We start from the raw sequence: 26,186 nt of genomic DNA on the forward strand, positions 1-26,186 counted from the left end.
GAGTAAATTGTGATATAAGTTAAATTATTAAATTACTAGAGCAGACAGATGACTCAATAAGTTACACTGAATACATTTAATTTTAAATGTAACTTAATTTTAGTTATATTAGAGGGATATTAAATAAATTAAACTGCTAGTCGTTCTTCCTTTATCATTAAGTTGTATTTCTCTTTGGCAAGATAAATATTTCTAAAATCTTAAATGCTTTGGTAATTTTTATTTATGTTAGCAGTGTACTTCTTCAGTTTGATGATCATTGTGCTTGTTGGGTGGAAATGGATATATAACATTTTATTCTGTACTTTTCCTGCTGTCGAGTCTTCTCTAGAAGGTAATTTACATTTTTAGTAGGGACACTTCATGTAGTCCAGTTCATTTTATAGATGAGGCAGTTTGGTTAATGAGGTTCATAGGCATAAAAATCTGTGTGAATAATGAGCCTATTGCTCACCTTGCTGTTCTCCATTTTGAATGTTTTTAAGATGAGTGAGAGCATGTGCCGTTGTATTAACTGCATTTCTAAGATTAGTGGGTAAAAAGGCACAGTGACGCTCTAACTGTGTAACTTTAGCATATAGAGATATTAGAGTTCTCTACTTACCTGGTATATTTCCTTGCTGTTTATCAGGCTGGCCCAGAATGCTTGCATTGTGAAGAAGGGTGCTCTAAATCACGGCCACTGGGTTGTCCTCATCCCTGTGTTTTGCCCTGTCACCCTGGAGAATGTCCTCCTTGTATGCAGATGGTTAGAATAAAATGTCACTGCAAGATCACAAGCCTATATGTGGAATGTAGGTAAGTGGACTGAAGAGATATTCTTGTTTTACTAGAATTATTTTAATTGGTATGTTTTTATAATTCAGAATCCTTTATAGTATGCTGTAATGTTTTTCAGTTTGTTCCGTGGACTGTAACCAAAAAAAAAAAAAAATCCAAACCCATCGCCATTGAATCGATACCAACTCATAATGACCCTATAGGACAGATAGAATTGTCCCATAGGATTTCCAAGGAGCTGGTGGGTTCGAACTGCCCCCCTTTTGGTTAGCAGCCGAACTCTTAACCAGGGCCTCAGACTCTACAGGCCTAGATTTTCCATTACAGACCTAGAAGGGAGAAATGTAGAATACTTCACCTCCTAGGTACTCTACCTGGAGTTCAACCAGGGCAGTTCTGCTTTATTCCATTTGGGGATTCTGTATAAAAATTTGTTAGGAACAAAGTTGTGTTACTGCTTTTAAAAATTAGAGAAACATCCTATAACAAATTGTTCGAATAACAGTGTCAACATAGAATTTTACTAAATCAAAAATTGCCTTGCATGTAGTACTGAGGCATAATTTTTTAATTAATGGATTTTAAAAAGCCATTGTTTATTATAAATTTTGCAGTAATAGCATTTATCATGCTAGGATATATGGCCTGTATGTTCTCCTTATTTTAAAAATATATGGAAATTTTTTTGATTGTAAGTTATGTGGAGGAAAAAATCTCATTTTTTCTACTTAATCATGATCTAACCATTAGCCACTTAGGTTTTCTCAGCCCTATTTCATGTAAGTCTATAAAGTAAGCTTTATAAATATAGTTTACTCAAGTTAAGGTTGAATACAGGTTCCCCCTACCATCTGAAAGTAGAGCATTCCTATGCAGACTTTTGTAAACTGAAATAGCATAAAGTGAAGAAACAATTACTGTTAATCTATATGGGAAAAATTTTTCAGCGTTTCCAGGCCCCAAAAATAACCTATATCCAGTTTTACGGTGAGCATAACACCCTTAGGAGCTCTCTCAGGCTTTTCTGATACTTCACGGCACATCTTGCTAACAGATGCAGAAAGTAAGATAAAGCACAGATGCTTACAGATACAGTACAAGGCTGTGGTGGCTTCATGCTCAGCGTAGGTCAGGGAAGGGAGCTGGGCGACGCCGCCACTCTCACTCCTCAGGGTGCGCGCTGCCTTTTTAATGGCTCCTTGAAGAACAAGTGGTGAATGCTATTTCACCTTTTCACCTTTTTTCCATAAAAGGGAAAGTCCTCTTCGGATTCCTTTTGGTAAGTGAAAGCAGTACTAATGTATTTCTTTCCTAAAAGCGAAGTGGACTGAAGCAAACTTTCGAAAAGTGGAGGATACCTGTATGGCTTTACTTTAGATTTTTTTAGCATAATTACGTTTTGAAAAATGCCCATTAATATTGTCTTGTTTGTTTTTGTCACTTATACTCTAGACTCACGCTTTGTTAAATTGGAAAAGCCAGTCAAACTTGGTTCTTTTTGAATATTAAAATTATTATTATTTTTTAATTTGGAAATAAAGTACTATAATTTTTAACTTTGGAAGTTTTATAAAGGGGGAGCTAAGAGGGCATTTTGCATTATCCACAGTAGTACTGATGAAAGAGGTCAAGCGGGCAGTTGTAGATGCGCATCTCCTTTATTACGGCTTTCCCAACCTTCAGTTTCATTGTTGATCTGATTCTTAGTTTTCATTCCTACCTAACGGTTTTGTTGTAGCTAACATTTCTGTCACCTTTCTTTAACTAGAAATGTTACTATTTTTATAATAGAGTACAGAATGAAATCATTTGTTTAAAATTATTGGACTTAACTAATTTGAGACTTGAATTTATTCATTCTTTAATCTGACATCCTTTTTTGTTCCTTCTATTCAGTGATCGTTGATATTGGTTAAAGTGCTGTCTGCTTGGCTAAGGTGGTGCCTACCAGGTTTCTTCAGTATGAAGTTACTATTTTTCCCTTCGTAATTAATGCGTTTCTGTGGGAAGACACATGAAACTGTGTAAATAACTTATTCTTCATCACACTTTAACCCACTGCTTTGCTAGTTCAGTGATGATTCTAGTGTGAATCAGTTGTTCCTTTGATAGTTACCAAATGTAATTTTCTAACTTCATCTTCTCTTTTACATTATTAATTAGTATTTTAATATAAGGAAACGCTTTCCCTCTCCCTCACTTATTTATATCAGCAGGGGCCTGTGGATGCTTATTTCATTCAATCTATTAAAAATTTTTTTTTTTTTTTATTACTATCATATTGATGTTCAATACATCAAAGGCCTATGGGGGAGCACCTTTAAACCGGTTTCTATGTCCTTTTGACCTGTCTCCATCATTCTTTTGAGCATTTCCTTACTTTCTGGCACAATAAAATGTTCCAGGCTCATTGTGTATTTTACTTATCCTAGCCCAGGAATTAGCCATTTCCCCAAGGAGCCCTTTTAGTTGAGAATGATATTAAAAACCTGACATCTAGGCATTTGGTGTGCTTCTTGCTCCTAGTGTGCCCTTGTTTCTAGGCACTCTTTTTTGATAGGTTAAGAACTACCTTTCTGTTTTTTTTTTGGTAAATTGTTGATATCTTTTGCCCATTTTTTTTCCTTGGTATTTTTTTTTTCCTTAGTTGATTTTAAGTAACTATTTACTGGTGATATAAACCATTAATTGTAATGTATGCTGCAAATATTTTCCTCCATTTTGTCATTTGACTTAGCATATGGTATTTTTTTTTTTTTTTTGGCTATGCAAAGAAATTTCAATGTAATTAATTCTTTGTTTCCAATTCTTAAGCTTTATAGTTGATTTCTCTTGTTTAATATCTTGTTTAATTTCTCTTGGTTAATAGCCCCAGTCCAATGCCAAATACCTGGAGATAAAGACATTCTTCCTTTGTTTCTTAGTGGATATACCTCTTTTGTTTCTGCATTATGTAAGATATTGGCATTAAGACCCACGTTGTAAATTATCCGACAATTCCTGTTTTCTTGAGAGAAAGAGTGAGTGTGTGTGAGTGCCCATGTATGCACGTCTGTGTTTTAAATCAGGAATGGATGTTGAAGTGTCAGAGTATTTTTAGCATCTCTGGCGATCATCGTGTGATTTTTCCTCTTAGATTTATTAATATAGTATGTTATACTAATAGATTTTCTAATATTGAGCCAAATTTTTGTGTTTTTAGTTTTTTTTCATTAAGTTCTAATAGTTTTTACTGAGATGAGTTTTAGAGTTAATCATCTTGGGTAAGTTTTCCCATATACCTGGTTGGCCCTTTCAGTGTGTAGATTCGGTACTTTTATTTCTTCGATTATGATTTTAAATTTTACTGCTGTTCCATTTTCTTCTTCTTCTTTTGTGTTACCAATAATGCATATAGCCAACCTTTTTCCCTCTCTCAGTTAGCCACTTTCTTCTTTACCTCATTTTTATCTTCTGGGTTGTTTTCCTGCCCCTCTTCATTTTCATTAAAACATATTCTTCTGTAAATATGTTCTTTCATGAGCTTCTTGTAATTTAGTTATTTCTGATATGACTTTATCATAAAAAAAATTTCTTGCCTGAGCTCAACCAAACATTATTTTATTTCCTTTTTTTTTGCCTGTTATTAGTTTTTGATATAAGGTGGTGTGTTGGAAATCCCTAAGACCATGTTCAAGTCTGGTAATTTGCCAGGAGGACTCCCAAGATTCAACATGTAAATGTGCTCATGGCTATGATTTATTACAGCAAAAGGATGCAGAGACGACCAGTGAAAGGAACGGGCACATGCTGCGAAGTCCAGGAGAAACCAAGCTCAAGCCTGTAAAGTCCTCTCCCAGTGGAGTCACATCCAAAAAAAAAAACCAAACCCATTGTTGTCGAGTTGATTCCGACTCATAATTCTCCCAGCAACAAGTTGTGACAGCACGTGTGAAATGTTAACCAGGGAAGCTCATTAAAAACTCAGCACTCAGGGTTTTTATTGGGGGCTGGTCATGTAAGCAAGGAGTCCTGGTGACACAGTGGTTAAGTGCTCAGCTGCCAACGGAAAGGTTGACATTTCGAACACACCAGTTGTTTTGCAGGAGAAAGATAATGGCAGTCTGCTTCTATAAAGATTTATAGCCTTGGAAACCCTATGGGGCAGTTCTGCTCTGTCCTGTACGGTCGCTATGAGTTGGAATTGGTAGCAATGGCTTTTTTTTTTTTTTTTGTAACGTAAGCAGCCCTTGCCTGGCATATACCAAAATTCCACATTTTCAGAAGGAAAACAGGTGTTCAGTATAAATCATATGCTTTGTACAAATAGTTCAGGCATATGAGCTACACTTATCCTTTCTGGTAGTGGTGAAAATGCTGTTGAAATCCAGGTTCCCTGATGCCAACCAAGGGCCAGCCTTGTAGGCAGGGCTTTCACAGTATAGCAATTAGGCCTGCTTGTTTAACCTTTTCTGCATAGATAGGTTTTTGTATCCCCAAATGTTTCTATGAGGATATGTAACTAAGTTTGGAATATTGTGTTACAGTTTTCTTCTTCGTAATTATATTTTTGTGGGTTGGGGAAGGTTGTCAGCTGAAAGATGTTATCATTTTCTGTTTATTTCTTATAGTAACATTTTATTGATGAAGATTACTTACATCTCTGCATTTTTGTGAAAGGGCTAGTGGTTTGGGATTCTTTTTAAGATTTTCTGTTTATGATTACTGTCTTCTATCAGTATACCAGAATACAGTTACCTTAATAGTTGACTTTTGAAGTGGAGTTGAGAGGAGGGATTATGTGTCCTTCTTTTGTTTTTGTTTTCTTTGGTCTTACAGGATCCTAAATTTCCCCCTCTTGCTTCTTTTTCCCTTCATCATGAAGTTTCCAAAGGGTACCTTCTCCCTTTCTTTTTATCTTCTTCTTCCCCAGTTTCCTAGATTGGCTCCTTGAATCTTGTGTACTTTTTTAAGTCCCTTTCCCTTCAGTCAGTGCTGTAATCTATCAGGACTTATTCAGTATTTTCATACTTTAAGTGAGCTTTCTTTTTTTTTTGGTGTGATTTTAGCTCCTCCACCTCTTTTCTTTTCTGCCCAGTTTTTATAGACTCCCTTTGTTGTTATTTGCTGCCAAGTCAGCCGTCTACTTGTGGTGACGCCATGCACAACAGGATCAGACCATTATGATAAGCGTTTTCATTGTCCTGTTTTCGGAAGTACATTGCCAGGCCTTTGTGCCTAGTCTGTCTTAGTCTGGAACCTCTCCTGAAACCTGTTCAGCATCATAGCAACATGCAAGTCTCTACTGACAGACAAGTGGTGGCTAGGCATGAGGTGCATTGGAATTGAACCCGGGTCCTCTTGCATGGAAGGCAAGAAGTCTATCACTGAACCACCACTGCCCGCATAGAGCTCCCCTAGCTCTCTGTATAGACCTGCAGTTGGGAGGATGAGAAATACCTCTGCCTGAAATTGATATTTATTTTTCTACTTATACATAATTTGAAATTTTTAGAAACCTCTATCTTCTAGTTACACAGAAGTCATGGAATATGAGTGCTTTTATTTGTTATTAATGAGCTGTATGAGTTTTTGGTGGGATGTGTGGATGTGTTTGAAATGAGGCGACTTCTCTTACCTCAGCTAACCAGGATTCATTTTTCCTTTTCTTAAATACACATTAAAGAGTATGTTCTTATACTCACTTCTTCAGTCTTAGTATTTGTTCTGATAATTTCATTTACTTGTAGTTCAGTGATTTATTTCACAAAACATCTTTTCCTTTTAGTCCTTTTCTGCTGTGTGTAAAATTTTTTTCTAGAAATTAGACATAAAAGACATACGCCTTGAGAAATTAATTTAGTCCTAATTATAGAGTAACTGGAACAAAATGGTATTAACTCTGAGTGCAGAGATGAGCACCATACTTGTAAGAATGAAAAATATCCGACAACTTTTAATGGAGTCAGCATAGAATGTTGAGGTATTAATAAGTAAAACTTTGCCAAGAAAATTCCAGATGTTAGAGTATATTTATAGCTAATGGCACTGGGTTAATTTAATATACATGTTTAAGATAATAGTTTTAATTGACAAGAAGTCTGATGGCACAATGGTTAAGCCCTCAGCTGCTAACCAAAAGATTGATGGTTCAAACCCATCCAGTGGCTCCTCGGGAGAAAGACCTGGCAATTTGCTTCCGTAAAGATTACAGCCTAGAAAACCCTATGGGGCTGTTCTTCTCTGTCACATGGGGTTGCCATGAGTCGAAATCAGCTCAGCAGCACCTAACAAGAACAACAGTGAGGATAGACTTATAGTATATTTTGGCAAATGTATCTAGCGAAAGGAGGGAAGAAATGAAAGAATAAAGGAATGGAGAAGAAGAAAGATAATGCAGAAGAGAAAAGTGAAGTATATGATAAGGAGTTTTAGATTTTCACTAGTTACTGACTCATGGAGTGGTTGTCTATTGTGGTTCTGTTCAGCTGCTTATTAGAAAATGATTTATTTGTTGGTGTTTGTGACTTTTTCTGGATTACCAACTTGAATCAGATATGTTGTCATTAGGTGCCGTCGAGTCAGTTTCGATTCAAACCGACCCTATGTACAAGAGAAGGAAACACTGCCAGGTCCTGCAATATCCTCACAATCGTTATGCTTGAGCCCATTGTTGCAGCCGCTGTGTCAGTCCATCGCATTAACAGTCTTCCCCTTTTTTGCTGACCCTGTACTTTACCAAGCTTGACGTACTTTTCCAGGGACTGATCCCTCCTGATAATATGCCCAAAGCAAGTGAGGTGTAGTCTTGCGCTCCTTGCTACTAAGGAGCATTTTGGGTTTATAAAAAGATACAGATAAAGAAGCATATAAACGCACAGACTGAGTCCCTAATCTTAATTTCTAACATTAACAGATAACTTTAATTATCATTAAATTATAACATTAAAGTCCATTAAATTATAACTTTAAAGTCCATTAAATTATAACATTGATTATAACATTAAAAACTACAGAAGAAAACTTTTCTAATAAGCTTACTGCATTTTCTGCTGAATAGCTTAAATTTCTCAGTTTGAAGCATCATTAAACCATTAGTTTTAATTTTCTATTTAGATGCTTTAAGAAGATCGGAATTGAAATGATTGATCTATAGGGAAAGTCACTAGGAGGAACTTTTAAAAAGAGGCCAGACATAGATGATATTTTTTGTGTGTTTTGTATTCATTTCTTGCATGCATTGTCGTTTTGGCATTTGATTTTGGTAGAAGGTAAAGGCGTGGATGGTGTGAGCTAAGACAACATTTAAGTAATTTAAAGATAACTGTTACAGATATAGAGACACAATTAAAAATATTTCCTGAGGAAAAAAGAAGTAAAACAATTTTATGGCTATTTTGAAATTATGAGTTATTTTTAGAAAGATTATGCCATAAAATGAACTTTGATGTGAATGTCATCAAAACTTCCTCTTATGTTTTTAGAAAAATAACCACAGCTGATGTAAATGAAAAGAATCTCCTCAGTTGTTGCAAAAATCAGTGCCCTAAAGAGGTAAGCCTTAATGGGACCTTTTATATTATATTCCTTGGGCATTTTTTCCCTTGGATATGAATTTTCTCTTGTTTGGTCATCATGTTTTTGTTTAGTTTTATTTTTTGTGTCAGTACATTGGTCCAGAAAGAAAATGCTGCTGGTGTCTGTACAAATGTAACACGTATAGTTAAGGTAGATGCACATCTCTTTATGAAATTTGGGGCTGTTGGAACCAGGAATGACCTTTTAGAAGCTTAAGAAAAATAATTTTAAAGATGGCTTACTACTTACCAGTGTTGACCTAATGCTTACCCCCCAAAATGTGATGCAGGCTTAATATATAAATGGATCAAGAACTCTGTGGGTCACAGGCAGTTAGACAGTGAATTTATGGTAGGTTATTTTAAAAAAAAGAAGTGCGTACATACACACATTTGTGGTATGGAGTGGGTGGGAGACATCCATGATGTCTTGAAGATGATATCATAGAGGATACCTCTGTCCTTCTTTATTCTGGCCTTAAAGTTTTTTATTATCTTAATTAGCATAAGGCATTCATTCCACTTGTATTTTTAAAGATTCTGCTGCTTGTACATGCATTTTATTCAAACTACAAGTGTCAAAAGTAGTTCAGAAAAAAATTCTTCAGAGTAAAAAGGTAAAATTTTACTGGTGATTTATCCTGGCAATAATTTGAGAAACCAAAGTAGTCCCTTTAACATTTGACCATTCTAAAAGTGAGGGTGCTTTTTTTTGTTGTTCTTACTGGGGGTAGGACATTCAAAAAGGGATTTTTTTTTTTTTTTTTACTTACAGATGTACCAGTAGTACCCCTTTTCTTTAAATTCTTTGTACTCAGGCACTGTTACAGATGGAGTTGTGTACCCCCAAAATATGTGTTGTGAATCCTAACCTCTCTGCCTGTGGTTATAATCCCATTTAGGAATGGCTTATCTTTGTTACCTTAATGAGACAGGATTAATATAGGGCATATTTTGAGACAATATCTTTTGAGATATAAAAGAGATTAAATGCAAGCTAGCAAGCAGAGATGCGCTAAGATAGATGCCAAGCCACGTGAAGATTGCCCAGGAGCAGAAGCTCAAAAGGGTCAAGGATCTTCCTCCGTAGCCTACACAGAAAGAAAGCCTTTCCCTAGAGCTGACAGCATGAATTCAGACTTCTAGTCTTCTAAAATGTGAGAAAATAAATTTGTTAAAGCCCCTCATTTGCAGTATTTCTGTTATAATAGCACTAGATAACTAAGACAAGCACTTATCTAATTGTTTATCATCCTGTTTAGAGGTAGGAAGAGATGATAATGAAGTCTTAAATATAGTAATCTTTCATTAAATGTAAAATAAAATTCAAGACATTATACTGCTTGTTAACAATGTTTCTTTTTAACTAAAGCTTTTGACTGTTTTATGAATATCTCTTTATTTTAAGAACTGTTGGAAATTGAACTTTGGAATTCAAAAAGTTACGTAAGATTATAAGAAGAGACCATTTGAAACAATAAATGATTATTTTAATAATCCTGTTTTTGTTGTATAAATAACATTAGGAGAACAGGTTATTTCAAATTTAGTTTTCTGAATTCTTCAAGTACTGAATTTTTCCTTGTTAAAATAAATCTTCTGTCTAATTCAGATTTCAGGTAATAAGTGGTTGAGAATGTTTATTTTTACTCAGACACAGTAACTTGGTATGGTTTGGCAGTTAGAAATACGGTGATTGAATTCAGGGTTTCCTAATTTGTGATTTAGCATTGCCTCGGCTGCTTAAATTACAATACTTTGAGGGCATTTGGTGGACTAGATGCGTGGGTACCATTTATTTAATAATGTGTTGTCCATGTTCGTGGTTTTTGGGTTCTAGACCATTCTGTTCCCCACTCATCTGTCAGTTTGTCATCCTGTGGTGGCTTGCGTGTTGCTGTGATGCTGGAAGCTAAGGCACCAGTATTTCAAATACTAGCGGGATCACCCACAGTGAGTAGGTTTCAGCAGAGCTTCCAGACTAACACAGGCTAGGAAAAAGGACCTGGCGTTCTAAAAAAATTGGCCAGCAAAGACCTCGTGAATAGCAACAGAACATTGTCTGATATAGTGCCAAAAAATGAGCCCATCAGGTCGGAAGGCACTCAAAATAGGCCTGGGGAGGAGCTGCCACCTCAAAGTAGAGTTGACCTTAATGACATGGATGTAATCAATCTTTTGGGACCTTCATTTGCTGATGTGACATGGCTCAGAATGAGAAGAAACAGCTGAAGACATACATTAATATTGGAATGTGGAATGTATGAAGTATGAATCTGGGAAAATTGGAAGTTGTCAAAAGTGAAATGGAATGCATAAACATCGATATCCTAGGCCTTAGTGAGCTGAAATGGACTGATACTGGCCATTTTGAATAGGCAATCATATGATCTACCATGTCGAGAATGACAAATTGAAGAGGAATGATACCATATTCATTGTCAAAAAAATCTATCCTGAAGTACAGTGCTGTTAAACAAACAAACAAAAAAAAGTGCTGTTAGTGATAGGATAATGTGATAGTTAAGATTGTGTGTAAATGTGGCTGGGCTGTGACTTTCAGTCGTTTGGCAGTTACATAATGATACAATTATCCTCCATGATGTGATAAACCAGTGAGCTGTAAAGGGAGTTTCCTCCAAGGTTTGGCCTGTCTGCGATATATATAGACGTTCTGGGAAAGCTTGCTTGCTTGCTCTGCATCCTGCATCTGGCTCGTCATCATCTGAGCTCTGGGTCTTGGGACTTCAGCCAGCTGCCTGCCGTTATTACCCACCAGTCTTGGGATTCGTCATCCTTCGCAGCCTGTGAGTAAGTGGCCTACCATCTTACCTGCCAAAATCTTGGGATTCTTCAGCTTCCACAGCCTGTGGCCTAGCAGCCTTCTGTCTTACCTGCTGATCTTGGATTTGGCAGCCTCCACAGCTCATGAGCCAGTGGCCTGCCAGCTAACATACCAATCTTGGTTTCCTCAGTTACTGCACCTACACCAATCAGGAGAAGCCTCTAGCCTGATGCCTGACCTGTGTACTTGGGACTTGCCAGCCTCTACAACCACATGAGCATTTCTTCTCTCTCTTTCTCTAGAGAACCCAGCCTAAGACAGATAATATCCATATGCTTACACGGCAGACCAGTTAATACAACCATTGTTCAAATTTACACACCAACCATTAAGGCTGAAGATGAAGAAATTGAAGATTCTTACCGACGGCTTTGGTCTGAAATTGACCAAACATGTAATCAGGATACATTGATAATTGCTCGTGATTGGAATGGGAAAGGTGAAACAAAGAAGGAGGATCGGTAGTTGGAAAATATGGCCTTGGTGATAGAAATGACACAGGATATCGCATGATGGAATTTTGCAAAACCAACAGCTTCTTCATTGCACATGCCTTTCTTCAACAACATAAATGGTGACAATACTCATGGACCTCTCCAGATGGAATGCTCAGGAATCAAATGGACTATATCTGTGGAAGGAGGTGATGGAGAAGCCCAATATCATCAGTCTGAACAAGGCCAAGGGCCAACTGCGGAGCAGACCATCAATTGTTCATATGCAAGTTCAAGTTGAAGCTGAAGAAAATTAAAACAAGTCCACGAAAGCCAAAGTATGACCTTGAATATATCCCATGTAATTTTTTTTTTTTTTTTTTTAATTTAGAGACCATCTGAAGAATAGATTTGATGCTTTGAACACTAATGACTGGAGAGCAGATGAGTTGTAGGATGACATAAAGGATATATCTGTCATACATGAAAAAAGCAAAAGATTATTAAAAAGATAGGAAAGAAAGAAAAGACCAAAATGGATGTCAGAAGAGACTATGAAACTTGCTCTTGAACATAGACTAGCTAAAGCAAGTGGAGGAAATGAAGAAGTAAAAGAGCTGAACTGAAGATTTCAAAGAGCAGTTCAAGAAGACAGAAAAAGTATTAAAATGAAATGTCCGAAGACCTTGAATTAGAAAATCAAAAGGGAAGAATATGCTTGGCATTTCTCAAGCTGAAAGAAAAAACTAAACCTGTTGCCATCGAGTTGATTCCGACTCATAGCAATCCTGTAGGACAGAGTAGAACTGCCCCATAAGGTTTCCAGGGAGCGCCTGGTGGATTCAAACTGCTGACCTTTTGATTAGCAGCCATAGATAGCTTTTAACCACTACACCACCAGGGTTTCCTGCTGAGAACTGAAGAAAAAAATCCAAGCCTTGAGTTGCAGTATTGAAGGATTCTGTGGACAAAATATTGAACAATGCAGGAAGCATCAAAATAAATGGAAAGAATGTATAGAGTCGCTGTACAAAAAAAAATTGGTTGACATTTAACCATTTCAGGAGGTAGCACATGATCAAGAACCGATGGTAATGAAGGAAGAAGTCCAAGCTACACTGAAGGCATTGGCATAAAACAAAACCCCAGGAATTGACAGAATATAAATGAGATGTTTCAACAAATGGGTGTGGTGCTGGCAGTGCTCACTCATCTGTGCCAAGAAATTTGAAAGATAGCTACCTGGCCAACTGACTAGAAGAGATCCATATTTGTGCCCATTCCAAAGAAAAGTGATCTGACAGAATGTGGACGTTACCAAACAATATTAATATCACACACAAGTCAAATTTTGCTGAAGATAATTCAAAAGTGGTTGCAGCAGTATGTGGACAGGGAACTGCCAGAAACTCAAGCTGGATTTAGAAGAGGACATGGAACCAGGGATGTCATTGCTTATATCAGATGGATCTTGGCTGAAAGCAGAGAATACCAGAAAGATGTTCACCTGTGTTTTATTGGCATTTGACTGTATGAATCATGACAAATTATGGATAACATTGGGAAGAATGGGAATTTCAGAACATTTTATTGTGTTCATGCAGAACTTGTACATAGACTAAGAGGGAGTCGTTTGAACAGAACAAGGGGATACTGTGTGGTTTAAAATTAGTATTCATCATACTTATTCCATCTCTGTATGCTGAGCGAATAATCCAAGAAGCTGGACTATGAAGAAAATCTTGGCATCAGAATTGACGAAAGACTCATTAGCAGCCTGCAATATGCAGATGACACAACCTTGTTTGCTGAAAGTGAAAAGGAGTTGAAGCACTTACTGATGAAGATCAAAGACTATACAGCCTTCAGTATGGATTATGCCTCAACATAAAACAAAGATTCTCACAACTGGACCATTAAGCAACATCATGATAAACTGAGGAAATACTAAAGTTGTCAAGGATTTCTTTTTACTTGGGTGCTTAATCAGTGCCCCTTGAAGCAGCAGTCAAGAAATCAAATGACACTGCATAGGCAAATCTGCAAAAGACCTCTTTCAAAAGTGTTTAAAAAGCAAAGCTGTCACTTTGAGAACTAAGGTGCACCTGACCCAAGCTATGGTATTTTTAACTCCCTAATATGCGTGTGAAAGCTGAACAGTGAGTAAGGAAGACCAAAGAAGAATTGACACCTTTGAATTACAGTGTTGGTGAAGAATATTGAATATACCATGGACCACTAGAAGAGCAAACAAATCTATTTTGAAAGAAGTACAGCCAGAATGCTCCTTAGAAGAGAGGATGGTGAGACTTCATCTCACATACTTTGGACATGTTATCAGGAGGGACCAGTCCCTGGAGAAGGGCATCACGATTGGTAAAGTAGAAGGTCAGTGAAAAAGAGGAAGACCTTCAATGAGATGGATTGACACAGCTGCAACAGTGGCTGGTGTTTGTTCTGTTGTACATAAGGTCACTGTGAATTAGAACTGACTCTGTGACACCTGATGACAATAACAACCAGACCATTCTGGAAGTCACCGTGGACTTTCTTAAAAAAAATGTATACTTAGCCTGGGAAGAATCCAGATGTCTGGAACAATCTAAAAGTGGACAGGTGAATTTCATTATGTCTAGTAGAACTCTTTCTGGTCTATGGCTTGTTGACAGTAAGGCTACACAGTGGTTCCCAAACCTTAGTGTACATCAGAATCACTTCAAGGGCTTGCTCAAAAATAAATTGCTGGGCCCCACCTCTACCAAAGTTTCTAATTTTTTAGGTCTGGATTGGGGCCTAAGAATTTGCATTCTAATAAGCTCTTACGCAGTGATGATGATGTCGATTCAAGAACCACACTTTGAGAACCACTATAGAATCAAGTCATACTTAGTATCAGCTAAGACATAAAAATAAATAAATAAATAAATCTTGAGTAGATATTTTGTACTCAAAGTTAAAATACGAGATTCTAATAAATTCTAATATACTGATAAATTGTTTACTTTGTTTCCTTCCCCTTTCCTCCTCATCCCTGTACATTCCTTGCGGTCAGGGAGTATGTCTTTTTTGTCTTTGTATCTAGTGCCTAGTTTCCTCATTGTACATGTTAGGCAGTTGGTCAGTGTTTATTGAATGTGAATGAAAGAATGAGGTGTGAGAATGGCTTAGTCATCTCCTTCCAGTCCTACTGCTTCTCTGATGTATACTCTTTGTGTTCTGGACTGTTTAATTAGAGTTGAATTTAGCTAATGAAAATATAAAGATCCCATTAAGAACTACATCTTTAAACTGAGTCCCATATATAAATTTCTACTTTTAATTTCTGAATTTGGTTTTACCATCCCCATGCAGGCTTTTCTTTTTACTTTGGCATGTTATTTAACACCACTGTAACTGGAATTGTTCATACATAAAATGAGAATAATGATAATATTGTCAGAGTGTTTTCTGAGTATTGAGTTAATAATATATAAAGGTCTCAGAACAGTGCTTAGAATATGGTAAATGCTATATATGTGCTAGCTGTGGTGATGATGGCATGGGTATTTATTCACAAACAATATTGTTTTGTAAGTTTAACTCTTAAGAAGAGTTTTTCTTATTATTGGGATTAAAATGGAACATAAAATGAATTATAGATAAAAACAAGGAACATGTAGAAATCATGGCAATTACTGAGTTGGTTTGGCTATGTAAATAATATGTTTTAATGTATAATGGCAAGGATAAATGTTTTAGAGTGAGAGGTTAAGCACTTGTAACAAGATACCACAATATAGTGGCTTAAACACAAGGATGTTTCTTTCTCACATACTGGTACAGGGAAGGTAGGCAGAGTGCTGTGCTTTATGTATTCATCCAGGGAGCTAAGCGAGTTGGGCGGTTCTGTTCTCTTTGACATATACTTTCCATTATGCTTCAGATGTCATCATTTCTAGCACATGGACGAAGGTGGGGCATGAATGTATGTTCCAGAAATGCTTTAAGGCACAAATGATTTATGCTTACATTTCATTCACTAAAACATGCCTGTACCTGGCTACGACAGTGGCTGTGAGGTGCACTCTTGGAGTAAAGCAGAGGAAAATACTAACATTTCTGTGTAATTGAAATAATTCATATTTAAAAAAAAAAGTTGATGAGTTAGCCAGGATTAATTGACCCTTCTGTGATGCACTCTTTCTTATAGTAGTTGTTGGGGGAGGGAGGGGAGTATGGCCAATATGGGAACATGTAAATGCTGTCTTTTGGTTTTATTTTAGCTTCCTTGTGGTCATAGATGCAAAGAGATGTGCCATCCTGGTGAATGTCCTTTTAATTGCAATCAGAAGGTAAAACTTAGATGTCCTTGCAAGAGAATAAAAAAGGTAATTATTCTAAGTTATTGAAAATACTTTTCTGGTTTTTTTTTTTTTTTTGTCTGTGTAGTTTGGTTCTTTGGCTTTATTGCTTCACTTTTAATTTTAAGGCCTTATTTCTCAGAATCTTTTTATTCCTGTTAAAATTAGTATCTCTATTTCTGTAAATAGGAAACCCTGGTGGCATAGTGGCTAAATGTTATGGCTGCTAACCAAGAGGTCGGCAGTTCAAATCGGCCAGGAGCTCCTTGGAAACTCTGTGGGGCAGTTCTACTCTGTCCTATAGGGTCGCTATGAGTCGGAATTGATGGCAGCAGTTTTGGGTTTATTTCTGTAAATGTTTATTTTAAAAGTCATCTTTGGCAATTTAGTGTTTGGCAGTTTAATAGTAGAAAGAGATTGTTTTATGTTGGAACCAACTTCATTGCTCCTTCTTGGATAGAACTAGTGTGCTCTAGATTTCAGTTCTTTGAAGTAAGACCCAGTATGAGTGATAAAGTGAGTTTCATGGATTGAGAAATGGTCTGGGATTAACCTTTGTTGCTCCTGTTCATGAAACTGTTTTTTGCCATCACAATTATCCTTTGAAAGTGTTGCCTTAAAAAGACTTCATATGTACAGCCTTAGAACAAAGCTTCCAAACCCAGAATTAGCTTTAGGATGAAGTAGTGGTAATGAAAGAGTACCCCAACCGGGCAAAAACCGATGATTGGAAGACTGAGGGAAATCAACTCTGTGCTGTTCAACACAACTTAGGATGGAAAAGAGTCTCACTAAATTCTCAAATGTCAGTGTCCTAATGGTCTTTTTTTAGTTCTCATTTTCCTTACTTTTCCTGTTGACAGCGCTGACTCTTTTAAAGTTGCTTCCTTTCTTGACCTCTGATTTATTCTATCTGGAGTTGTAACTCCTTTTTTTTTTTTTTGTTACCATTCCTATGGGTGTTCCTAAGTTGTGTCTAGTCTCCTTTTTCTTCTCTTTAAATTTCCCTAGAGGATTCATTCTTTCATTTATCCGTTCAACAAATGGATTTTTTTTATAGGTGCTTTGCTTTTGATTTATTTTCACAGCTCCCAGGATAATTTCCTGGGTAGGTAACTTCTGAATTTAAATTTTTAGGTCTGACTTCTTCTGGAGTTGAATCCCTAAATTTTATGTATTTAAATTGGACTACCTTTACGTGAAAATCAATACTTAGTCAAGCTACTTCTTTTGTGAGAAAATGTCTTGTAAAGTTTCCTCTTATGTCATTGTCCAAAACGGAGATTGCCCAAGTGCAGTTTGCCACCCTTTAGAAGATCTAGCTCTTTCCTAGACTTTGGCAACAGCTTCATAACCAATTTCCTTGTCTCCAAACATGCTACTTCCCTGATTGAAATTCTTCAATAGTTCTTCATCACTTATGGAAAAAAATATATGCATTCTGTAAGAAACATATATGTATATTCAGACTCACCATATAAGGGAATCTCTGATACAGCCTTTGCCTGCTTGTCCAGTGCTCATCCCCTAGCGTTCATCTCTGTTAATCTGTTAAAGTATCCTAGCGTGTATACCATACTCCCCCTTCTTCTGTGGAAAGGTATACATTCCTTCTTCTGTGTAAAATACAGTGTCTTTTTCTTTACTCCTTTGATATGAAGAGCCCTGCCTGTACTCCAGAGCAAGCATTTCTTCTTTTGTAAAGGTCTTTCCTGACTCCCTTCGGAAGACCGAGGTGCTCCTTTTTTTGGCTTTCGTTGTACTAATTTCATAACTTTGTGATCTATGTCTATAACTTATTTCCTCACTTTTAAAATAGAGTTTATACATGGATTTATTGGAAGGAATAAAATAAGTAATGCATATATAGCATTTAGCTTAATGATCGCTATACTTAATAGCCACCAGTTGCTGTCTTCTCTGACTCATGGCAACCCCATGTGTGTCACAGTAGAACTGTGCTCCATAGGGTTTTCAGTGGTGGATTTTTCAGAAGTAGATAGCTAGGACTTTTCTTTCCAGGTACCTCTGGGTGGACTTGAACTTCTAGCCTTTCAGTTAACAGTCGAATACGTTACGTTTGTACCACCCAGGTCACCCATGCTTAATAAAGGGTAGCTGCTATTATTGTTGTTGTTATTAGCTAACACTTCCCAAATTATTTACAAGTTATCTTCCTATTATACTCTTTTTCTTGTGTCTCCTGCTCACGGCACGGTGCTCAGCATGTGCTTCGTGCTCTGTAAGTACCTTTGGAATGAGAAAAGAGAGGACCCTTCTTCCAGACTGATAGACTTAATGTCTGTAAACACACAATGCTCATTTTTGTTTCTAATGTTTATTCAAGTTATTTTTCCCCTGTTTGGACTGTTTTTGGGGGACAAGATTGTGTTTCTCACCATTGTTAGTAAAAAATGAAGAAGTATGGGGAGGAGGGGAGCCCACTGTAATTAATAAAATGCAGTGCCATAAAGTACTTCCATTTAAAGTATATGCACTTCCTACTTCCCTATTCCCAAATGGGATCACATCCACAGGTATAGGAATACGATTTACAACACATAATTTTGGGGGACACAGTTAATCAACAGCAGTAGTAAGAGAACTACAAAGTGTAAGACTATTTAAAATAAGGACCACTGTTCTGTTCAACTCAGAAGGTCATTATTTTATCATAGCTAGTACAAAGAAACACTGATCATAATGTTGATGTCAGGTCATCAAGAAAGACCAATTTTCACACGTTTCATTAAGGAGGGAGAGAAATGCAAAAACATAGCTTCACGATGATTTTCATGTCAATTTAAAAACAAAAGGTTTTAATAGTTCCGAGAAAAATTTGTAGTTGTCCAGAAAACTCTGTACAACTGCACTGAGATAGTATTCAGCTACATGTGGCTGTTTAAATTGGAATTTTCATAAATTAACGTTAAAATAATTTTTATAAAATCAGTTCTTCAGTCAGGCTAGCCACGTTTCAAGTGCTCAGTAACTGCATGTGGTCAGTACTACTCTATCAGATAGTGTAGGTAGAGAGCATTCCTGTTATTTACCACCAGAAGTTCTGTTGGACAACATTGCTCTAGAACATTTTATTCCCTGGACACTCCAAAAGAGTAAGAAGAAACAATAAAGAAAAATAAAGAGTAAAAATAAAATGGGAGCTAAGTTGGCACGTAGTAAATAATTATTAAATGAATTCCAACTTTATGGTATTTATTTTTTTGCAGTTAAGAGGAAATAATCACTGTTTGAACCAAGACATTCAATGCTGACAATCATTATCATCATTAAATGTTAATGAACATGACTGTCAAATAACATGTGAAACATTGAATTAGGGAATTTTTGCTTTTTTAATGGCATATAGTTAGGACTTTGAGGGAGTTTTTTAAATCTGAAATTTGGATTATTTGTAGGATTTGCAGTGCAATAAAGTACGTGAAAATCAGGTCTCAATAGAGTGTGATGCAACATGCAAGGAAATGAAGCGGAAAGCCTCTGAGGTAATGTCTTAAATGTCATTTTTAATGTGCTAATGGCATTTTCCTATCACGTGGGAATTAATGTTTATTCACTCATTAAAAACATAACTTGAAATTCATCTTTTTGCTTTTATAATAAAAGTGTAGTTTTAAAGGCTTACTTTGAGTCTTTGATGTGCTTTTTCTTGCCTGGCTTTACATCCTCTTTGCCAGTTTCAGTGTGTGTGCTCGGGGATATAATTACCAGTTGGAACATTAGCTAAGCCTTCTGAAAATTAGGTTAAAATAATACAAAAATAAGATTTTGTGATTCTTTGCTGTTCGAGTTACCTTTAGTCTCACTGTTCCTTCTGTCAACCCAGTCAATGAATAAACTCTTATTTTGAAACTAAGGACTCCGTTCCAGATAGGACGTTAAAGATAAATGATCAATCTCCACACTAGAGAAAAGGATGGTATTTAGTAATTGACTAAAGCTTCTCAATATAGTAACTCAAAAAAATAGATCTAGTCTTAAAACTATTTCACTTTACAGTGTTTTAACTCTTTAAATTGTGATCTACCATCTATATCATAGATGTTAAGCTGAAATATTTATATAAAGTGTAACATTTCTCACTAAATTTATTAGACAGTACCTTCATAACATTTCTCAGTATAACATTTTCATTTCATTTCTTTCAATAATTTCCAGTACAGAGCTCCAAACATTGTTATGATTAGGGGAGCCTGAGTGGGAAGAAGTTAAAATTCTATGTAAAATTTGATGATTACAAGGTTAATTTATTTTTAAATGTATATAAACAGATAAAAGAAGCAGAAGCCAAAGCTGCTCTTGAAGAGGAAAAACGAAGACAGCAGGTAACTAAACAACATAGCCAGATTTAGATCTCTTGGCATCATTGTTAATTTACATGGAAACAAGGTGTATTCACGTACAAACTAGAGGATCAGTCAGTCCTAATTTGAACTGAAAATAGTGTAAGTAGTTTCTTCAAAAGAAAAATCAGCCATTCACTTCTTCAATACTGAAGCTTTGAGGAGGCGCAAGATCTCATATATTCTCAGATATTTTGTATTTTTCAATTTACTTCCTTACCAGTTTTATCCATTCTCCAGCCATAAGAATTTGAACTCTTTTTGGGGGTGGGGGGCGGGTAGGGGGTGTTGATGACGGGAACAGCATTCAGTTCAGGGCATCTCTTGGAGCCCATGCCCTGACTCATCTAAAAATATTCAAGTTCTATTTTATTTTAAATATTTGAGTTGTGCAACAGGTAGGTGCTGTTTGCTAGTCAATAAACCAAAATCAAACCAGCTACCTTCAAGTCGATTGCAACTCATGGCATTGCAGAATAGACCTGAGCACCATAGAGTTTACATGGCCGTGACCTTTTGGAAGCAGATATCTAGGCCTTTTTTCCAAGGTGCCCCTGTGTGGGTTTGAAGTGCCAACTTTTCGGTTAGTAGTTGAATGCTTAACCATTTGTGCCACCCAGGGACTCCTTAGAAACCAATTCATTTGTCTCCATAGTACTGATTCTTTATTTCCCTATTAGATTCATTAATGCACGGTTATTATCTGTTCTTTGTTATTACCTGGATAACAAATACACTCCTGATACACCCTGTTTCCTCATATACTGCGCTGGCCATATACTCCAAAGAGTGGCTTAACTTACTACTTAAAAAAAAAAAAAACACAAACCTATTGCCGTCGAATATGTCCGACTCATAGCGACCGTATAGGACTGAGCAGAACTGCCCCATAGGGTTTCCAAGAAGTGGGTGGTAGATTTGAACTGCTCACTTTTTGTTTAGCAGCCGTAGCTCTTAACCGCTCTGCCACTGGGGCTGCGGTAAGGCTGCGGTAACTTACTGGTAGTGATGTGTAATATTTGTCAGTTTGAGATGCATTGTATTTATCCAGCATGGTGTATTATATGCTAAACTACTACCTTTATGAATGAGGGAACTGAAATGGTTATATGACCGGAAGGGGTGATATTAGGAAGAATTCATGTAGCCAAGATGACCTCTGATATTTTATGATTCTATAATATTGACAAGTTCCAAAAAGCAAAACTTGAATTTGCCACAAGAATGATGTGTATACGTACCCTGCTGTATCCTCCTGCCATTTCACACATCCTCAGTCCCTTGCCAGCACTTGTTTTGAGCATGCACCCTTTGTTTCTGTGAAAAATGGCTTGCAAAAAGCAATTATGTGGTCAGAGCAATCCTTCAAAGGCTAAACGTGAGAGAGTTGAGGAAAGCGAGGGGAAGGAGTTTAAGGTTAGTAGGGGTTGGCTGACTAGCTATGTAAAGCACTGCAGCCTCCAGAATGTAAAGATCATGAGCGAGTCTATATCGGCTGATGCAAGGCAGCATCCGTGTTCCCAGAAGAGCTCATGAAACTGACAGAAGAGAAAGGCTACTCCAGAGCAAGTCTTCAGTTGTGATGAAACGACTATTTACATAGTATTTACGTTGTATGAGGTATTGTAAGTAACCTAGAGATGATTTAAAGAATACAGGAGGCTATACATAGGTTATATGCAAATATTATACCTTTTTTTTTTTTTTTTTTAATATAAGGGACTTGAGCATCCGAGGATTTTGATGTCTTTGGGGGGAGGGGGGATCTGGGAATGAATCCCCTGTGGATACCAAGGGATGACTATATAGTAAAATATGGGTTCTCTGGAAATCCTGGGAGACAAAATTATCAGGATTAGTTTAGGGTATTCCCCCACCCCCTCTATAAACTGTTTTAAATGGAAATCTTAAATATATTTCCTATTTACTGATTTTTTAAACAGAACATATAAAACAATTTAAAATACACTTGATAACTGTGGGTTATCATTGAAACATTAGTATTTCAGTGGTTCTCAAGCTTGACTGCTTTTAAGATACTTTGACCTTTTTCTGTATACCAAAAACAACTTGAGAATATGTTGACATTTTGACTCATGGAAAAAGGTCATTTTGTATTAAATATATGATTGCATCTTCAACTGTAGTTTATAGCACAGTAATAGATGTGTTAACTGAAGTTTACATTTCGTCTATTAAGTAGAGTTTTGAGTGGATCTTACACATATATTTTAGTTAATAATTATACTATTATGTATTCCTAAAAATAAGAGAAGTTTAATAAAGTTCAAGCAATAGAAAAGGAATCCTGGTGGTGCAGTGGTAAAGTGCTTGGCTGCTGACCACAAGGTCAGCATATTGAACCCAACAGCCCACTCCTCGAGAGAAAGATGTGGCAGTCTGCTTCCGTCAAGTTTTACAGCCTTGGAAACCCTATGGGGCAGTTCTACTCTATCCTGTAGGGTTGCTATGAGTTGGAATCTACTTGACAGCAATGGGTATGGTTTAGCCTTTAAGCAGTAAAATAAAAATCGGCATTTTGTAATGAATATAATCCAGTTATTCTTTTGGCGCTGTGGTTAAGAGCTCAGTCTGCAGTTCAAATGTACCAGGTGCTCCTTGGAAACCCTATGGGGCAGTTCTGTTCTGTCCTGTAGGATTGCTGTAAGTCAGAGTTGAGTCACCTGCATTGAGTTTTTGGGGGGGCTATTCTTTTTCAGAGCAGTTTTTGATTCTACTTTTTAAAAGAGTCATTTTGATTTAAGGCTTGAAGCATATTTTTCCCCGGAAGACTTTTTATTATATGTTTTTAAATGTTACTTGATAAAGAGAAGAATCAAGTTCTGGCAGCTTTTTCCTCTGTACTCACTTGAATGTCTTTCCTATAAGTCACTAATGTTTATTACTAGCATTAGTGATAGTGTTATAGGTATCCTTATTCTGACTGGGCATCTCTTAGCACTCGATACAAGCTATATCACAGAGCCCCAGTAAGTTAATGAAGTAGAAGACCAGTGTCCATATTTTAGGGCAACTTGATTTAATCAGATGTTTCTATACTTAGAATCAAGGTCAGGCATACAGTCTGAGTTATCACTTCTATTACTCTTCAGTTCCCTTTCTGCTTTCCTAAATTCTGAATTTGTTAAATACAATCAGCAGTGGAGTTTTTAATCCACTTAATGTGTTTATTATATACTATTACAATGAAAACATTTCTAAACTGGTTTATATCTATTTAAATGAGAAATTTCAAATCAGTGTATGTATTGAATTTAATTAAAACGATACTGTTTTGATTTAGGCTGAACTGGAGGCTTTTGAAAATAGACTGAAAGGTCGTCGCAAGAAGAACAGGAAAAGAGATGAAGTGGCAGTTGAGTTATCGCTGTGGCAAAAATACAAATATTATCTCCTTCCAGTGTGTGGAGTTGTGGTTGTAGTATTTGCATGGTACATCACTCACAATGTGGATTAAAAAGTTTTGATCTTTTAATATACCTCAGATTAAATTTAGATGAATTGTTACATTTAGAATACTAGAAAGTATATATTGTAGAACATGACATAATTCACGTTCATCTCTGTAGTCTCTTCCAGCTGTTAGAAGGACAGAATGTTAAGCTTTATCTTAATTAGTGTACTAGAAAGGGCAATATAACAGTGTTTAAGGTAAAAAGCATGACTTAAACTTATAAAAAATATTTATTAGGCTTAGCTTGTGGCAGAATAACATGTTAGTTGTTCACTGTGTTTCCTTGTGTTAACTTAGTTGTTTTATTTAATATTTCAAATCAACTTTTTTTTTCTTTTTTGTAAAATTAAGATGAAACTAAGCCATATATGCAGACAGGAATATTTCTCAATGTTTTATGTACTTAATAGAAGAAACTTTTCTTGATCATGGAACTTTGTACTTTTTTAAAAAGTGATTCTCTAAAAGACCTTCAATTGTAAAACAGATTCCAGAAGTTGATTTACTAGTGAGGAATTTGTATCAGCCATTGATATAAATTTTCGTGTAATATGTTCCTCAGAGGAAAATGTAATTGTTATTAACAAATGCCAGACTAGATTCCTCACACGTGGCTATTTCTTGTGTAAGAAGCTTTTAACTGAAGTTGGCATGTTTTGTAAAACTTTGTGTCTTTTCAAAATCATAATAAAAGGAAACTAATATTTATGAGCAATACGTGCTGAGCACAGGTCTCCTGAGCTTTATGTGCATTATTTCTCGTCACCACCATCCTGTAAGTAGATTTCAGATGGACATAATCAGTTCTCACAAAAACAAACTGATACAGAAATACCAGTAAGCCAAATCTGTTTGAATTGTAAGTCATTTTTTTTATAACTTTTATTGTGCTTTAAGTGAAAGTTTACAAATGAAGTCAGTCTCTCACACAAAAACCCATGTACACCTTACTGCACACTCCCAATTACTCTCCCCCTAATGACACAGCCTGCCCTCTCTCTCCACTCTCTTTTCGTGTCCATTTCGCCAGCTTTAACCCCCTCTACCCTCTTATTTCCCCTCCAGGCAGGAGATGCCAACATAGTCTCAAGTGTCCAACTGATCCAAGAAGCTCACTCCTCACCAGCATCCCTCTCCAACCCATTGCTCAGTCCAATCCATGTCCGAAGAGTTGGCTTCGGGAATGGTTCCTGTCCTGGGCCAACAGAAGGTCTGGGGGCCATGACCACCAGGGTCCTTCCAGTCTCAGTCAGACCATTAAGTCTGGTCTTAAGAGAATTTGGGGTCTGCATCCCACTGCTCTCCTGGTCCTTCAGGGGTTCTCTGTTGTGTTCCCTGTTAGGGCAGTCATCGGTTGTAGCCAGTTGTAGCCGGGCACCATCCAGTTCTTCTGGTCTCAGGATGATGTAGTCTCTGGTTCATGTTGCCCTTTCTGTCTCTTGGGCTTGTAATCGCCTTGTGTCCTTGGTGTTCTTCATTGTCCTTTGATCCAGGTGGGTTGAGACCAATTGATGCATCTTAGATGGCTGGTTGCTAGCATTTAAGACGCCAGACGCCATTCTTCAAAGTGGGATGCAGAATCTTTTCTTAATAGATTTTATTATGCCAATTGACTTAGATGTCCCCTGAAACCATGGTCCCCAGCCCCCTGCCCCTACTACACTGGCCTTCAAAGCATTCAGTTTATTCAGGAAGCTTCTTTGCTTTTGGTTTAGTCCAGTTGTGCTGATCTCCCCTGTCTTGTGTGCTCTTTCCCTTCACCTAAAGTAGTTCTTATCTACTATCTAATTAGTGGGTGCCCTTCTCCCACCCTCCCTCCCTCCCCCTTCTTGTAACCACAGAAGAATGTTTTCTTCTCAGTTTAAACTATTTCTCAAGTTCTTATAATAGTGGTCTTGTATTTGTCCTTTTGCAACTGACTAATTTCATTCTGGGATGCTGGCTACTCAACTTTTTTGTTCTCCAATTGTCATTTTTTTATTAAGCAAAACTGTGTGACATGATGTATGGCCAAAATTTAAATTTTATCTCTAAAATCACTCTTTCACCTTGCCAAAGGTATATTCACTAGTTTTAAGTAAATTTTTCCATAAATCTCTTCAAGGTTTGTATTTTTTTTCCAGATTGTCTAATTAGTTAGATATATGCTTCAAATGCTAGACAATAAAAAATTCAAAAGGCTAGAAATGCTTCTTTTGCAAAATTTAAAGTATTTTAAAGAACTGGATGATGGTTGTCACTAAGTTGACAAATAAATATGGCAAGTTTTTTTTTTTTTTTTTTAAGGGAATAACATGAATATTGACCCAGGTCATTGAAGATTACTGGGACCTTCTGCGTGTTCAAATTAGTTTGACTATATTGTGAGAATTCTTTAATATTTTTGTGACCC

General features: G+C 36.6%; 1 protein-coding gene across 4 annotated transcripts in view; it reads left to right on the forward strand.

Moving 5' to 3' along the window:
• Positions 1–24,502, forward strand: part of NFXL1 (nuclear transcription factor, X-box binding like 1) — a 77,082-nt gene extending 52,580 nt beyond the window's left edge. For 3 of the 4 annotated variants that reach the window (XM_049886294.1, XM_049886293.1, XM_049886292.1), the window contains exons 18-23: positions 632–798; positions 8,244–8,313; positions 15,878–15,982; positions 19,375–19,461; positions 20,248–20,301; positions 23,624–24,502. In XM_049886294.1, the coding sequence (XP_049742251.1) occupies positions 632–798; positions 8,244–8,313; positions 15,878–15,982; positions 19,375–19,461; positions 20,248–20,301; positions 23,624–23,797 (657 nt within the window). In that variant the 3' untranslated portion in view covers positions 23,798–24,502. Of the gene's footprint in view, positions 1–631; positions 1,415–8,243; positions 8,314–15,877; positions 15,983–19,374; positions 19,462–20,247; positions 20,302–23,623 lie in introns of those variants that run through there. The other variant, XM_049886295.1, reaches the window with a different exon arrangement.
• Positions 24,503–26,186: the final 1,684 nt, after the last annotated feature.

The sequence above is a fragment of the Elephas maximus genome, chromosome 5 (assembly GCF_024166365.1).
Source record: "Elephas maximus indicus isolate mEleMax1 chromosome 5, mEleMax1 primary haplotype, whole genome shotgun sequence".
Lineage (NCBI taxonomy): Eukaryota > Metazoa > Chordata > Mammalia > Proboscidea > Elephantidae > Elephas > Elephas maximus.